We start from the raw sequence: 16,380 nt of genomic DNA, 5'->3' as shown, positions 1-16,380 counted from the left end.
CTGATATCTCTTCTGCCCTCTACCTACCCCTATGCCCAAATTTTGGAATTTGATAGGATTTTTCCAAATCCTATCTAACTGTACAATTCAGCCTTCATGTCACTTAAGTAATTCATTCATTCACTTATTTAACTGTTTATTCATTCAACAAACATTAAGTTCCTGTTTATGGATGAGATGAATGAGACATAACCCCTACCTTGCAGAGAGCTTGCAGTTGAGAGGGGCTCCCGTCGAGACACATCGACAGATAAATAGGACGCTGTTGTAGGTGCTGAATGTGTGTATCGGGGGTGACACAGTGAAGGTGGCATTTTACCTGCAGTTTGAGGAAGAGTAGATGTTGCTTGAGCTGAGACTTAAAGATGACTAGGTCTTCATCGGGTGGAATGTGATACCCTAGGGGAAGGGACAGTGCGAGGATGGCGTGTTCAGCACAGAGTGGGTTAGCTTGCCGAGCGAGGGAAGTGCAGCCTCATGAGGGGTGAGGTTCTTTCAAGTCATGCCAAGGACTTAAGGCTTTATGCTGGGGCAAGGAGGTCTCCAAATTAGCTTTTATGCCTAGTTATGAAATTCTGAGCCAGTCTGCTGTGTTTTCATTCAGGTGGCATGTGAAAACCAGAGTTTAGTAAATGACAAGGTATGGTATGAGAAGTGACCATCACCTTTTCCCCGAAATGCTTCGGAGCAACCCTCTGCCTGTCACCTGCCCATCTACTAGGTTTGAGCCACCCTCGGGACAGCACGATGGCAGGTTCAGCTGGCCTCCAGGCCACAGTCCCTTTCCATCCCTGTCACTGACCCCCCTGGGCAGCCTGTATGCATTTAACCGTTAAGTGAATGCCTCTGCGCCTTGGTTTCTGTAGTGTGAAATGTAGATAATTATACTTATATCCGTGAGCCTCGTGGGACTTCTTAATATTTATAGCTGCAAAATACTTTGCAGTCATTTTTATTAATAGTTACCAGATGTGTCATAAGGATTAATGAACTTATGATCTGCAGTGTTTTGAGCTCTTGGGATCGGAGGCAACCGCCTGCATGGGGGATATGTAAAAGAGCATTAAAGTGCAAGCAGTCATTTGGAAATGTGAGCTGTTACATGTGAAGGACAGATGACACACTGAAGATTTCAGTGCACTTTGTAGGTATTTTTGGTACCCTTACTAAGGTTGCTAAATTCACCGAAGGCCATGGCCAAATATAGAAGGCTGGTACCCCCTCCCTTGCACCCCTCCCCCCCATGATCGTGCACGCACAGGTGCGTATGCACACTCTTTCTGCTGAGGCCACCGTTACCCTCTCCCTGTCGTCCCTTCTTCCTGGGCACCGTCTTTCGCTCTCCCCCCAGTTTCCAGGTGTTCAGGAGTCTCCTTCGTATCTCTAAATTTTCATTTCTCTTTCCTTTTCCTCTTACCATCCAAGTGCAGGCTCTTATGTTATTGGCTCTCCGCTGAACCATTGAAGCAGCTTAATTGACCTCTCCAAGTTTTCTGTCTGCCCTCTTTAGGGATAATCTTCTGTTAGCCTAATTCTTACGGCCGCTTCATTCAGTACCTTTGATCTTCATTGCCTGTGAAAATCCACCATAAATTTACATACAAGGCCTCCTCTGCACACCCTAACCTCCATTGCCTCTGCCCAGCACTGGTCAGTCTAGATCATCCTCTCTCTCCCAAGACCTCCTAGAAGGTTGAGTAGCTTTTCCTGGGCAGGGAAGTGAGGAGGGAACACTGTCAGACACAAAGGGTAGCCTGCCTTTGTCACGCCACTCTTCACGTTCGAGGTGTCCCTCAGCTGTGGGAAAAGCCATTCCGTCTTCAAGCCCTGTCTCACAAGTGAAATCACCCTCATGGAGGTGTTCTAGGCCTGGTCCCAGGATGACCCCTTCCTCCTCAGAATCTCCTCTGCTTTGAAACTGTCATTCTAATAGCTGTCCTTTTCCTTGACGTTTTTGTTATTTGCATCCCGTCCTTCCCCCAAACTGGATTGCTGCCTTGTCGCGAGTGAGCCCGTATTCTTCAGGTCTTTGTGTTCCCACGGCGCTATTGCAATGCCTTGTACGCCTGAGACCTGAGTCCTTGTTGAGCTAAGTTTATACATTGAAGCAGAGCCCCAGTTAAGTTCATCATGTAGGGCAGTATTATGGGAGAATTTGAAATATACAGCAGTAGAGTGAATATTACAGTGAATCCCTAGGTACTCAGCACCTAGCTTCCATAGAAAGCAGTACGCGGCCAGTCCTGTATGTCTGTGCCCCTGCCCTCTTGAGCATGTCCCTTGCTGGAGAAGTATCCACCTGTGGTCGTCTCTTGTCCACTGCTACCTAGCACCCCTTGGAGGGGACACCCCGAAGTTACCAGTGTGTGAAGCGAAGTGGGTGTGGTCAAAGTACGTGAAGTTGCACTCAGGACCCACTCAGACCTGATGTGATCTTATTGTTGACACGGTTTTCAGCCATTTCAGGTGTGTCTGATCATCCAGTGTCTGGTTCTCACGTCATCTGAATGCTGGGGGTGGGGCAGGCATCTCTGTGGAGCAGACCTGTTGCCTGATAGAGAAGTGGTTGTTGAGAGTGAGTGATGGTCAGGGGTGGACTCGAAGTCTTCAGCTTAGCCTGGAGCCACAGAGTCTTGGCCAGGGGCCCTGCCCCACCAGGAAGCCCCGTGGGTCCACTGGGTTCCAGCATCGCGTCCCAGTCAAGCTGGCCCTTTAATTCATTTCAGCAGATACTTTTCCAAACATTTACTGGATTTTTTAAATCACTCTGAATCATAAAGAAAAGTATCAATTATGTTTCCATGCTCTGTTCAGGAGGACAAGAATCTTAGAAAATCTTTCATCCTGGGTGGCTATAGTTCCATTCTTGGTGGGATTTTTACGTTTTTATGCCTTAAGGGAGAATGTTTCACACCAATCTTGTCGGTTTTAAATAAGATCTAACTGAAGAATGTAAGTATTTTGGAGTTCCAGCTTAACACTTTTTTCTTTCCTTACTGAGAATTATGCTCTGAACACCTTTCCATTCGTGGGGGACTTCAGACACTATGGGGAAAATACAAATAAAGGGAGTAGGCCGTGCACTGAAGGACTGTAAGACAGGGTGAAGGGTACGTGCTTGAAGTGGAGAACCCCTAAAAGGGAGCGGGGAGCACGGGGCAGGTGCCGGAGAGTGGGAGGGAGTGATGTGAGCCCGGCGGGGGGCGGGGGGTCCGTGGCATTGCCGCCAGCGGGCGTCCTCCCTCATTCTGTGCTGTTGCCTGCTCACACCGGCTCTCTTAAACACACCTCTGATCCTCGCTCTCCCTGGCCTTCAACCCCGAGGAATTCCCCAGTGTTTGCAGGGTAGAGTACATCTTCCTTTCCTTTATCCCTAGGTCCTCCCACCTGTTTAGCTGGATCTCCTACCATCTCCTATTTAATCGCCTCTTCTCTGTGCTTTTGCCCAAATCCTGTTGCTGGTCCCTCACCTCTACAAAATTAATCCCTTCTAGCACTTTTCTCCCAGAGGCAGTCCCAGGGCATAACTGGTTGTAGCGGTACCTTTGCTGAAACGCGATTGTTTGGTGTGTGAACACAGCAGGTCGACACCTACCCTCAGTGGGCCATCTTGTTGCAGGTGGGCTCTTCTCCCTTCAATGAAGAGTCTGGGCTGCCAAGTAGGAAGCAAGACTTTGGCCGTCAGCCTTCGTGCCTGCAGACTGTCTGGGGAGTCGTGACAGCAGAGGCCCCCGGGCCCCCAGATGCACCAGGGACCTGGGAGGACCTGGAGTGCTCAGGGCCAGAGGAAGGGACCTGGAGGGATCTCCGGGCAACTTAGATTAGATAGTAGATCAGTGAGCCAGCAAGAGAAGAGACACGCATAACTCCATGGTAACAAACTCCGACACCCAATTTTGACTGCTTCTGTGAGACAGGACTGCGGGTAGGTGTTCATTTTGCCAGGACGGAGCCCTCTTAGAGCCCAGCTCTCTGAGGCGAGGTCCAGACTTGTGTGTCGGAGCAGGCAGGCCTGGGAAGGGGCCAGACGTTGGTTGAGAGAATAAAGGCGGATGTGGTGGACCCCGGGCTTCTTCGAGATGACTGCGTCTACTCTGTGCCCTTCCCCACCTGCTGTAGTGCACTCAGCAGCTACCAACTCCTTCACGGTTACCAGCTCCTCCTTTGAGGTCTGTTTTCCTTATCCTGGGGCTTGTTTTTGTTTTTCTTTATTTTTGGCTGCGTTGGGTCTTCGTTGCTGCGTGCGGGCTTTCTCTAGTTGTGGCGAGCAGGGGCTACTCTTTGTTGTGGTGCACGGGCTTCTCATTGCGGTGGCTTCTCTTGTTGCCTGGCACGGGCTCCAGAGCAGAGGCTCAGTAGCTGTGGCACGTGGGCTCAGTAGCTGTGGCTCGCGGGCTCTAGAGCACAGGCTCAGTAGTTGTGGCACGCGGGCTTAGTTGCTCCGCAGCATGTGGGATCTTCCCAGGGCTCGAACCCATGACCCCTGCATTGGCAGGCAGGTTCTTAACCACTGCGCCGCCAGGGAAGCCCCCTAGTTTTTGTCTTTTTTTTTTTTTTTTACTCTTTTTTTAAATGTTCCTTGAACCACGTGTCCATAAGCAGCCTACTCCGTTCTTGTGATGTCACTTGTGCCCATTAACTCAGGCTCTCGTCATTCACCCCTGCTCTGTTGCTGGAGCCTGTGATTGGCCCGCCTCACTCTTGCACTGTTTCTCCAGCCAGCCTGCCTTGCGCCAGCAGGTCGGTCTTCATGTCCTGCCCTCTCTGCCCAGGCGTTGCAGGGGTCCTTACCATTGCCCAGGAGCTTTTGTTCAGACCCCAGAGCCTCTGTCCACATCCCTGTCCTGCTGTGCCTCGTGCTCCAGCCACACTGGCTTCTGTCCTCCTTGCTTCCTGTGACGGCACTGCCTGTGATCCTCTCGACCAGGAGTTTCCCGGGCCAGTGAAGTCCTGTAACGCTTGCATGTAGAGACGCAGCCCTTGGCTAACGTGTGCTGTGCGAGAGTGGAGAGAGCACACCGTACACCTTACTGTCTTCAGCACGTGTCTGGTGTTGCCAGCTGGGCACGAGCAGCTGGCTGAGTTCCCGGCTTCTCGTGTTTCCTCTGCAGCGTCCCAACCCCAGCCCCGGGCAGGCCTGCTAGGCGGTGACTTGTTAGAATTCCTGAAAGTTGTAAAAGTTTGCTTTGTGTGGGTCATCCTGACAGCCCTCCTGTCTGTTCAGTTGAAATCTTCTCTGGTTATTCTGTTCTGCTTCCCCTGATCCCTGTGTCCACCTGTTCCCTTGTTTCCTCAGCCCGTGCCTCGAATCATGGTGCAGTCAGCCCTCCCAGATGCCGGGACGCCCGGGATAGTGGAGGTGAGTTAGTCGGGCCTGGTGGCGCCTTTGCTGGTGGCTGCCCCACATACCGTGGGTGGCCCCGATGCTATAATTGTTGAGTCCACACCCGTGGTTTTTTATTTTAGCATTCCCGTTTTGATAATTAACTATAATATAGGTCACCGTCTTCTCCCTCTCTATTTTGCTTGTTACACTTTTCTGTTTTCAACTTGTTAATCATATGATTGCTAAACTTTTAGGTGCTTGACTGCGAATGTAGTCTGTGGCTTTAATAGCCCACTGCTAGGTAGAGGCGATTTCTATAAACAGAACAATCTCCTTATTCCAAGTGTTGACTAACTTCTCAGTTTTACATTTCATTCTGATTCATGATATCAGCGTGAAAAGACTGCTGCTAAGCTGGGGAGAAAATAGTCTCTTATGATCTCCCACAGATGAACAGCACTTCTGATCTTATGAATAGCAACTCTCTTTTCTCCCACTGTGTGTTCATCCTCTTAGGAAACGCGGTATCGTCATAGGAAAATTTTATTTATTAAAACAATAGGAAAAGAGGCCAAATAATTCGAAAGAAAATTTAGACGTTCAAGAATTTACTACTTTCTGCACAGCCCTTTTCAATGCAGGACATCCTTGGTGCTCACGAATTTAACTGAAGATAGAGCTGTGACACCCACCGCCCCCCCCAGCCCCCTATGAGTTGGGTTTATTATTTCTCGGAGGCAGGACTGGGGTCCCAAGGCCGGTGGGGCAGAATGAGAGACAGTCCCTTACGTAAGGGCGCTGCCTTGCGTGCTCCGCGCAGCTTTGCTGCACATCCCGCTGGCTCACTCGCGTCCAGGCTTTCTGGCAGCCTTAGGAATGTCAGTGGCAAAGTGTAACCCAAAGACGCAGGGAGGTTCTCATCCACATAGCAGCTCCAGTCGAGTGGGAGCGGCTGCCGCAGCGCCGAAGCGGAAGGATCTGAGCTGCGCTCGGTCAGCAGGAAAGAACGCGGGTTATCTGGGCTCGCCTTTTGCCGCCTCCCGTCACCTTTTTCTTGTCGCTGTGGATGTGACCTCTGATCCCTGGCTTTTCACTTACTGGAGCCTTTGGGTGAATCCTTTAGCCTGTCTGGGCCGTGTTGTAAAGCGAGTACTTTCTGGCCCACATCAGAGGATCTAGTAGCGCTGATGGGGGAACAGCAAGGAGCTCTAGGGCACTGTTGCAGGACTGGCCCCCTCCGGATGGGCCCAGCTGCCCTTAGCAGACAGCAGATCCGGCAATGGTGGGTTGGACCCTGGGAGAGTGGGGAGCACAGGCTATTTAAGGGCCATAGTTATTGTTCAGATTCTAGACTGTTGTAATTTTGTTTGCGTATTCTTCCCTGCCCAGTCAGTGATATTAAAACTAAAATAGAAAAGAGTAAATAAAATATGTACAAGTTGCAAAAGAAAAATGATTGAAGGATTGCCTAATCTTTTAGAGTATTTATGCTGGTGACAGTTATTGATCTATTGGATTTAGTAAATTTTGCAGCCCAGAGATTCATCACAAAAATGGGTTGTTAATCTCAAGAGGTGCTGTTAATTTTGTACCCTGAGAGTGTGCCTTGTGGGGGAAGGAGGGCCTCTGGAGACAGGGATATAAATGACAGTTCACAAGAAAATGCACGATTTATCAAATTGCTGAGTTAAGCCAAGTAACTGGAAGAGACTTACAGATCTCAGCTGTTTCCCAGTTCAAATAAATCCTGTATTTCAAATGGAAAACGGCCATTCTCCTAATATAAATCATCTTTCTGTAAATATTGAAAACACATTTCTTTTTCTGAGCAGCACCCCTCTCGCCCCCCAACCCACTCCCCACTCTGTCTCCCGTTCCCTGTCATTGTGCACTGGGAATAGAAAGATAATCTGCCACCTTCTCCCAATGGCTTAAGTTATCAAGGCAAGACACCTTAGAGCGCGCCAGAAAGCGCAGAGCTCGGCGCAGCCGCGACTGTCGTCTTCCCCAGGAGATGGGGCTCTGCGCGTCTCTGCAGGCTCCCTCGGACCCGGTGACGTGAGGCGGAGAGGCCAGCGTAGCTCTGGCCTCGCTCAGCCCCTGCTCGCCGGGCTGGCTGCTCCTTGGCCTGAGTCTCCCGGGACCAGAGGGACCATTTGTGACATGGGACCAGCCTTGAGCAGCAGCTTGAAAGACGGCCTCTCAGAGGAAGGGCACAGCCTGCAGGCAGCCTCTGTTCCTCCTCTTCCCCCTGCCTCCCGCCCGCAGGCCCCAGGGTTGTTGCTTCCTGCCCGAGCTGGTGGAGCTGTGCCCTGGCACTTCCAGATCCTCCAGTGAGACCATCATTTCAGTTTTGCAGGAGGAAAGTGCTCTTCTGGCCTCTGGCGGTGCTGTCAGTCTCCCCGTGGAGTTGGCGTTGGGCAGGGGGATCCGTTCACATGGGGGCAAGAGTTCTGAGCCTGAGTGCAGGGAAGTGGGAGGCGCTGGGAGGTGTGCGCCTGCTGTGTGCCACGCTCTGTGTGAGGGCCTGGTCTGCCTACCTTGTACCGCATCGCCGAGGTGGCCGCCCCGTACGTGTTGTTCCCACCACCAAGCGATTCTCGGACACCAGCTGTGTGTCCTACAGTTAACTCGGCTTCTGACCCCATCTACTTGGAGACAGTGTCAGATGCCACAGGTTGAGGTCTCAGCCCCACAAGACTGTCCCCACTTCAGATGCCAAGTCCGGTGTGCTCCAGCTCAGAGGGTCCCATGACCCCTTCCTCAGGTTGAATGAATTTGCTAGAGTGACTCACAACTCAGAGAAACATTTTACTTACTAGATTATCCATTTATTATAAAAGGATGTAACACAGGAACAGCCAGCTGGGAGAGATGCGTAGGGGAAGGGTGGGGAGCTTCCACGCTCCCTGGGCACAGCGCTCTCCCCAGATTGCCACACGTTCACCAACCCAGAAGTTCTCCAAACCCTGTCCTTTTGGGTTTTTACGGAGGCCTCATTGTGTAGGCATGGTTGATTCAATCATTGGCCATTGGTGATCGGTTCAGCCTTCAGTGGCTGCCCAGAGGTCAGGGGTGGGATGGAAAGTTCAAATCCTCTAGTCACCTGGTTGTTCCCCCTGGCAACCAGCCCCCTTCCTTGGGGGCTTTCCAAAAGTCACCCCCTTAACAAACTCGGATGTGGTTGAAAGGGCCTCGCTATGAGTATTAAGAAGCCCTTATTGTTATTGCCACTTAGGAAACCCCAAGGGTTTTGGGAGTTCTGTGCCCGAAAACAAGACTAGGACCAAATATGGAACTCTTACTAGAAATGATGCCATCACAGGCAGCTGTTAAGATCTGCAGTTTACGGAAAGGAGAGGCGATGAGGGGCACCCGTGGCTGTCTTGCTTAGCCCTCAGTCGCAGCAGGGGCAGCGCCAGCGTGGAGCCTAGTCGGCCTGCGTATCTGGTTCGTGGAGGTCACACGGCAGAACAGGGGAGCTGAGGTGGGAACCGGGTCCGCCCTGCTGCACGGCTGCGCTTGTCCCACCGTTGGAGCTGTCATGTCCCCGCTGACAACAGCATTGGTCTCCAGGCTTTGGGGAGCGGATGCCTAACTGTGAATTCTCCCCTCCCTGCTCCAGGCTCAGCGAGAGAGCGCGGGGCTGCGCGTGGCCTCCGACGTGCCCGTGGCCTTGCCGGCCGCCCCCTCGCCCAAGACCTACGACGGGCCCCCGAGGCCCGCGCCCACCTCCCCGGCCCCCGAGGGCGCGGATGGGCCGCCCAGCCCCCTGAGCGAGGCGTCCAGCGGCTACTTCTCGCACAGTGTCTCCACTGCCACCCTGTCGGACGCCTGCGGCCCCGGCCTGGATACCGCGGCGTTGCCCTCTCCTGGCCCCGGCCCGGCCACCCCTGAGCCCGAGCCCCCGGCCGCGCCCGTCACGTCCCGCGCCCCTCCCGGCCCGGCGGAGCGAATGGCGCAGGGAGACGGCGCGGCTGCGGCCCCTGTCGGGGCTGCAGCGGTGAAGCGGGACGAGGCGGCAGGGCCCCCCGCGCCTGACCGGCGGGGCAGGAGTGACCCTGCCGCTGCCCCCCAGAAGCCGGAGAGCCCCCAGCCCCAGGCGAAGCCGGCCGCTGGCCCAGGGCCCGACGTCTCCAGGCCGCCGGCGCCTGCTGACCCTCGGTGCCAGCCGCCTGCTCCGGCCCCTTCCTTCAGGATCCAGAAGGTGCGGACCTCGGAGCTGAAGTCATTCACACGCATGCTTGGCGGGGACCCCGGCGGCCCCTCGGGGAGCGAGGAGGACCCGCTGGCCTCAGGGGGCCCGGGCGACGGCAGTGCTGGGGCAGAGGCCCCGGGAAAGCTGGAAGTCTCCTCGGATTCTGAAGAAGCCAGTGAGGTCCCAGAGTGGCTCAGAGAGGGAGAATATGTGACCGTGGGCACCACCAAGACGGGCATCGTGAGATACGTGGGGCCCACTGACTTCCAGGAGGGCACGTGGGTCGGAGTGGAGCTAGACTTACCTTCAGGTTAGTGCTGCTGCTTTGGGACAGGTTCCGGGTCCCGGGGCGACTCACCGTGCCCCCCGTGGTCGGCCCTGCCCCGCACTGCCCAGCGCCTGCTGTGTGCCCTTGGGCACATCGTTCACGTCTCTGAGCCCCTGGGTCACCACTTTCCAAAATGAAGAATTTTGTCTAGATAAGAGTTTCCTAAGCGTTTTCAGAGTCAGATTCTCTTTTTTTAACCTGCAGAAATTTCTCAGAAACCAAAGACCTTAATTGAAAGCTACTCTTAATTTGGTGACTTTACATCCTGGTTTTTCTTTTTTAGTCACAGAAGCGTCTGCATTTCAATTGTCACAGCAGCTCCGTCTGCTGTGCTTGCTCAGGTTACAAAAACCAGTGCCCATGTGGAGCTTCAGGTGCCTCAGGTGTTCCTAAGACACCCCAAGGCTCCTGGGCCCCCAGGGGGAGGACAGAAGGCGAGGTGATCGAAGAGCCTCGTGGGCTCACCAGTCTCTTAAGTCTCCTTATGGAATGGCCTCCCTCCAAGCCAAGAGATCATTTCAGAAAGACTGAGGGCAGGACTTAAGGAAACATGTACTTTGTCGTGCCATTCATTCATTCATTTATTCATTTTTATTTATTTTTGAACGTGTCCGGTCTTTGTTGCTGCGCGCAGCCTTTCTCTAGTTGTGGCGAGTGGGGGCTACTTTTCGTTGTGGTGTGCAGGCTTCTGATTGCGGTGGCTTCTCTTGTTGCGGAGCACGGGCCCTAGGCGCATGGGCTTCAGTAGTTACAGTGCGTGGGGTTCAGTAGTTGTGGCGCACGGGCTTAGTTGCTTTGCGGCATGTGGGATCTTCCCGGACCAGGACTGGAACCCGTGTCCCCTGCATTGGCAGGCGGATTCTTAACCACTGCACCACCAGGGAAGTCCCCAATTTTTCTTTTTTATTTTTTTGCGGTACGCGGGCCTCTCACCGTTGTGGCCTCTCCCGCTGCGGAGCACAGGCTCAGCGGCCATGGCTCACAGGCCCAGCCACTCCGCGGCATGTGGGATCTTCCAAGACCAGGGCACGAACCTGTGTCCCCTGCATCAGCAGGCGGACTCTCAGCCACTGCGCCACCAGGGAAGCCCCCCAATTTTTTTTTTTTAAATTGAGGTATAGTTGATTTACAGTATTAGCTTCCAGTGTATGGCATAGTGATTCAAAATTTATATAGATTGCACTCCATTTAAAGTTATTATAAAACACTGGCTGTATTCCCTGTACCGTATAATATGTCCTTGTAGCCTATTTATTTTATACATAGTGGTCTGCACCTCTTAACCCCCTACCCCTGTCTTGCTCCTCCTGCTTTCCCTCTCTCCGGCTGGTAACCATTAGTTTGTTCTCTATATTTGTGAGTCTGCTTCTGTTTTGTTATATTCATTCATTTGCTTTGTTTTTTAGATTCCACATGTAAGTGATAACATACATTATTTGTCTTTCTCTGACTTACTTCACTTAGCATAATTCCCTCTAGGTTCATCCATGTTGTAGCAAATGGCCTGCGGATTCTTTTTGATTTAAACAGCTTTATTGTGATGCAATTTACATACCAAAAAATCCACCTGTTTAAAGTGTACAATTCAGTGGTTCTTAGTATATTTCCAGAGTTGTACACCCTAATTTTAGAATGGGTTTATCACCCCAAAAAGAAGCTGCATGTCAGTTAGCAAGACACTACCCACCCCCCCAAGACCCAGGTAACCATTGATCTACTTTTTTGCCTAAGTTGATATAAAAGGTCCTAATCTGGACTTTCACATAAATGGAGCCATAAATACCCGGCCTCTTGTGACTGTTTCACTCTCCGAGTTTCCCGGGCTTAGCCAGTTGTGGTCTGTGTCAGCACTTCATTCCTTTTTGTGGCCGATACTGTCCCACTGTAGGGATGCCCCACGCGTTCGTTGTTCATCCACTTGTCAGTTGATGGACGTTTGGGTTGCTTCCACTTTTTGGCCGTTGTGAGTAAGGCTGCGGGGAACACTTGTGTGTTAAGTTTTTGCATGGACACACTCATTTCTCTTGAGGAGATATGGCGGGGAGTTCACTCTGTGTCTAGCACGCTGAGCTCGGCTGGCCTGATTGCCTTTCTCCCTCCCACCAGCGTGTCCCAGGGTGGGGCAGCTGCTCCCTGAGCTGAGGCTTGGAGGCTGTGGAGATGGGTTTTAGCAGAGCTTGTGTGGCCTGCTGGGTGTCGCCAGTGAGGAGCTGTCCTTTGGTCCAGCAGAGTGAGGGTTGCAGGAGGGGCCTCAGTGAACCCCAGGCCACAGTGACTGTCTCTCAGCCCCTAGGCTCAGCTGTGAAATCACTGTCTTTAAAAATAATTTTGGCCAAGAATGTCATAAAATGGAAGAGGTAGAAGACTAGTGCAGCACAGGTTGGAATATTTTTTGAATTCCATTTCTGCTGAAATGCAAAGGGGAATTGGGAAAGACATTTTTATCTGTAATTGAGCTCAAAAATTAAAGGGGGATTAGCGAACAGACGAATTCATCCAGCAAATAAATACTAAGCACCTACCGCGTTCCAGTCCCTGTCCTGGATTTTGAGGACACCTTGGTGAGCAAAACCAAGTTCTGGTTTCCCTGGACTTACATTTTAGAGGGAAGAGAATTGCCAAGTAAACAAACAAAATGTGATAGTAGTGAGTGCTATGAGGAGAGCAGGGAGAGCACGTGCTCCCGAGGAACCAGGGTTCTGGCTGGAGGGGCACTGGGCGTGCGGGGTGGATGCCCGGTAGAGAAGAGCAGTCAGAGGGCCACCTCGGGCTGGACACGCAGCCAAGAGGCAGCAGGGTTCTCGGAGGGCAGGCTGGGTGGGCGAGCCCCCAAGGGACAGGGCAGGGCCACACACAGGCCCCCGCCTTCGAGGGGGAGGCAGGAAGGGAGAGCGAGAGGTCACCTGTGAGATACATCGAGAGGCGGACCGAGTGACTCCTGCTGACCTTGAGAGGAGCTGGTGGAGGGTGGGCCTGTTTGAGAGGGAGGAAGAGAGGAGGCAGGCTGCGGGGTGCAGGCAGTGAGTGTGGACAGTTCATGAGTGCTTTGCTGCAGAGATCACGTCCCCCAGCAACCCATCACCATGGGCTGCGGACACTGAGGGATCAGCTCCCCCCAACCCCCCCCACCCCCAGTGCTGACCTTCACCTTAAAGCATTTTTTGTTTGCTTTTACCAAGGAGGCATCTTCTCCCCATCTTGACACACCAGGCGTGACATCTCACTAGCTACAGTTTGGTAATTTGCCAGTTTCCATCTAATAGATTTAGGGAAAATAATCGTTCCACTCACGACATCCATCCTAGGTTTGCGTCTTGACTGTCCAGACTGACAGCGGTTGGTGCCGAGGGTGGGGCGAGTGGGCGTCAGAAGTGACAGGCCCTGGCCGTGCCGGAGGCCACCGGGATCTGTCCGCAGTGACCACCTCTGCTGCTCGGGAGGCACTGCCCCGGCCCCGCTCCTTCAGCGGGGACCGGCTGCGCGGGCCTGGGAGCACAGGGGTCCCACGGGCCGGGGAGCCACCTCCACGTCTTCCTTCCTTTCTTCCTTCCCGCAGGTAAGAACGATGGCTCCATCGGCGGGAAGCAGTACTTCAAGTGCAACCCCGGCTACGGGCTGCTGGTGAGGCCGGGCCGCGTGCGCAGGGCGGCGTGCGCGGGGCGGCGGCGCAGCGCGGGGCTCCGGCCGCAAGGCGCCCCCGAGACCCGTAGGAGCGGCGCGCTCTCTGGCTCTGCCACCAACCTGGCCTCGCTGACGGCGGCGCTGGCCAAGGCCGAGGGCGCGACGGGGCGGGCCGAGCGCGCCCCCGGGAACCCGGAGAACCGCAAGTCCTGGGCCAGCTAAGCGGCGGGGTGGCCGCCTCCCGTCCTTCCTGGGCGACGGACAGAGGGCGCGGGGCCCCTCCGAGCCTTTGCGGGGACAGTCCCGGGCGGGCCCTCTAGCCCCTCTCCGTGGGGACAGGCCGGGAATGCTTTCTGCATGTCGCGGGGCTGGTGACCTCTCCCTGTTTCTCCCTCTCCCCAGAGAGTGAGGCTGCGTCGCAGCTGGGCCGAGGGTGGAAGGTTCTAGGAGCCCAGCGTGGTCCCAGATTGTGGAGAGCAGGGTTCCGCCGTCTTCCTGGGCCTGGGGCCGCTGCGACTGCGGCCAATGTTGCTCTTTTTTCTGTGGTGACGCCGTTAACCTCTTAATTTAAAGCATAACCGTTACTCGTGCCTTTCCCTCGCGTGGAGGCGGCGCCCCGCACCCCCGTAGCCCCCAGCACCTCTCCCCACCTCAGGTGCCTGGGGCCCTGGGCCTGCCCCCTCCCGCCTTTCCCTCTTCCTTTCCACGGGGTTTCTTAGAGGTTTCTTTGTGGGTGTTTTAGGGTCTTTATACCCAGAAAGTTTTTTCTCTTTGCCATTTATTCCCTTAACAGAGTTCTTGGCACATATTTATTATATTTATTTTTTCAAAATCCGAAATTGTTCGCGAGCCACAATCATTCTCCCGATGTGAGTGCCCAGGGCCTGCCTTACGCTGCCCGCCTCTGCGGCCACTTGGGAGCTGCCAGCCTCCTGCCTCTGGCGGGGGTTCCCGGAGGACGCTGCCCCTCCTTGTGTCTTTTATCGCAGATACACAAGTGGCCTTACTCTAAGCTGACAGTGAAAACCTGGAGACTTTTGTTGTGCTTCTGTGGCCAATGACAAAGTCGGTCAGAGGCATCGTGGCCTTGGTGCGGTTTTGGTCCTGGGAGGGTCCTTAGACCAGCTTAGCTCCGTGGCGGTTTTGTGCCTTGACGCCCGCCCAGCCTGGGGCTGCAGCCCGGTAGGCGGAGGGAGAGCTGCCCACCCCGCTGCCGGCGGGGTTTATCCCTGGGAGCCTCGCAGAGCCACGGGCGAGGCTGGCCCGGATGGTGCTGGGGACGGTGTGAATCATCCCAGAGCATCGCCTGGCCCCGCTGGGACAGCCCTGGTCCAGAGCCCTTTCTTCACCGGTGCCTTTGGTATTACCAGGGTGGTGGCCCAGTGACCTGGTGCCCCAGGTCTGTGGCGGGCCACCACTTGTACTCCTTCCTGTCCTCAGCTGGCATTCCGAGGAACACCTGCCAGGCGTGTCCCTGAATTAAGCGCTCCCAACTCTGTGCCAGCTCTTCTGCGTAAGCTCCTTGCCAGCACGGAAGCTCTCCTTTCAGGCCTGTTTTCAGTGCGATGCTAGCACCACCCGCTCCCCTGGGAGGGCGGCTCTCGCTCCCAGAGCCTCAGGTGACCTGCCTGGTGGGGCAGAAAGTCCGCACCAGGCGCACTGGAGAGAAGACGCCATAGAAATGGAAGGTGGCTTGGGTGTTTGTGACCCTCATTTACGGAGCCAAGTACTTGCTGGGGCCCATCTGCCCTGTGACAGGCGTCGCAACCTCACAGAACGGGCTTGGGACGGTCGGTCGGGGGATGTGAAGGGTCGGGCTCTTTTCGTTGTCGGTTGAGTTGAAGTGGAAGAGGTGACAGCCCCAGTCACTGCCCTGAGCAGGTTTTTGGCCGGAGCTCACAGGCCGGGAGGAGCCCTGTTGTCTGGAGAGGCCTCAGGCGCCCTTCCCCTTCTCCCGGCCTCCCCTACGCCTCCTCCCGGGGCCTGCTTTTCAAACGTCCCCAGTTCCGCCTGCCTGAGAGTGTCCCACCAGCCCTGCCCAGCATCTCTGCCCCCAGGGAAGCAGCGTTTCCTTAGAGCCCTTGACCTCGTGCTGCCGGGACTGGGGGCGGTGGCCAGAGCCCGTTGTGTGCAGAGGTGGTGCTTTCTCCAGGGAGGAAAGCACTGTCGCTGCTCTAGAGTCTGTAGCTCCCAGCTTGCCTGGGGTTTTCTCAGAATGAATTGTGTTTGGGCCTGTGCTGGTGGCGTTAGAGAGGCCACGTCGTCCCATCGGCGTTCCTGGTAAGTTGTTCCTGCGGCCAGAGAGCAACACGCGGGCTGCCCTGGGCATCCTCATCTGTCAGCACTGCTGGCAGAAGGCAGCTGCTGGCCTGGCTCTCCTGACCCAGCTCTGGGCCCTGGTTGGCCCGGGACCCTCGAGGGCAGTGAGGCGGCCCCTGGAAGAGCAGAGCAGGGCGTGGGGGCCATGCTGGGTCCTCGCAGGGGTATGGGGCCAGCAGTCCCGACCCCCGCCCTCTGGCTCCATGACCCACACGTCCCTTTGGGCCGCTGTGTTGGTGGATGGAGTGGGGCTCCGGGGACGCTCTCGGCCTCTCTCTTGCTGCCTCCGGCTTCCTGGGCGGCTCGGGGCGGGGGGGGGGGGGGGGTGGGGTGGGTGGGTGGGTGCGGGGACCGTCCTGCTTCCAGGTGGTGAAGGAAGCCCGCCCTGCTTCTTGGCGCAGACTCCTGTTAGCTTGTGAATGGAAGAGCTGCGGTCCCTAAAGCCAGGAGCCGGGCAGTCCCCGCACCCTGAGTTATTGGGTGGAGGGGGAAGGGAGGGACTCCCCCTTCCCTGCGTCTTCTGTCCTCGCCTTACTAACACACAGACCTAATTTTAAATAAATGTCAGCATTAGGATCCCTGATGCGG

The 16,380-nt window shown here is 54.9% G+C and overlaps 1 protein-coding gene across 3 annotated transcripts in view; it reads left to right on the top strand.

Annotated features, from left to right (window-relative positions):
* The window catches only part of KIF13B (kinesin family member 13B), a 187,731-nt gene extending 171,623 nt beyond the window's left edge, over positions 1-16,108 (top strand). For all 3 annotated transcript variants that reach the window (XM_067745296.1, XM_067745295.1, XM_067745297.1), the window contains 3 exons: positions 5,297-5,359; positions 8,952-9,834; positions 13,409-16,108. In XM_067745296.1, coding sequence (XP_067601397.1) covers positions 5,297-5,359; positions 8,952-9,834; positions 13,409-13,695 — 1,233 coding nt within the window. In that variant the 3' untranslated portion in view covers positions 13,696-16,108. The remainder of the gene's footprint in view (positions 1-5,296; positions 5,360-8,951; positions 9,835-13,408) is intronic.
* Positions 16,109-16,380: the final 272 nt, after the last annotated feature.

The sequence above is a fragment of the Pseudorca crassidens genome, chromosome 7 (assembly GCF_039906515.1).
Source record: "Pseudorca crassidens isolate mPseCra1 chromosome 7, mPseCra1.hap1, whole genome shotgun sequence".
Classification (NCBI taxonomy): Eukaryota; Metazoa; Chordata; class Mammalia; order Artiodactyla; family Delphinidae; genus Pseudorca; species Pseudorca crassidens.
Note: the sequence above shows the minus strand (reverse complement) of the source record. Positions and strands in the feature narration are given on the sequence as shown.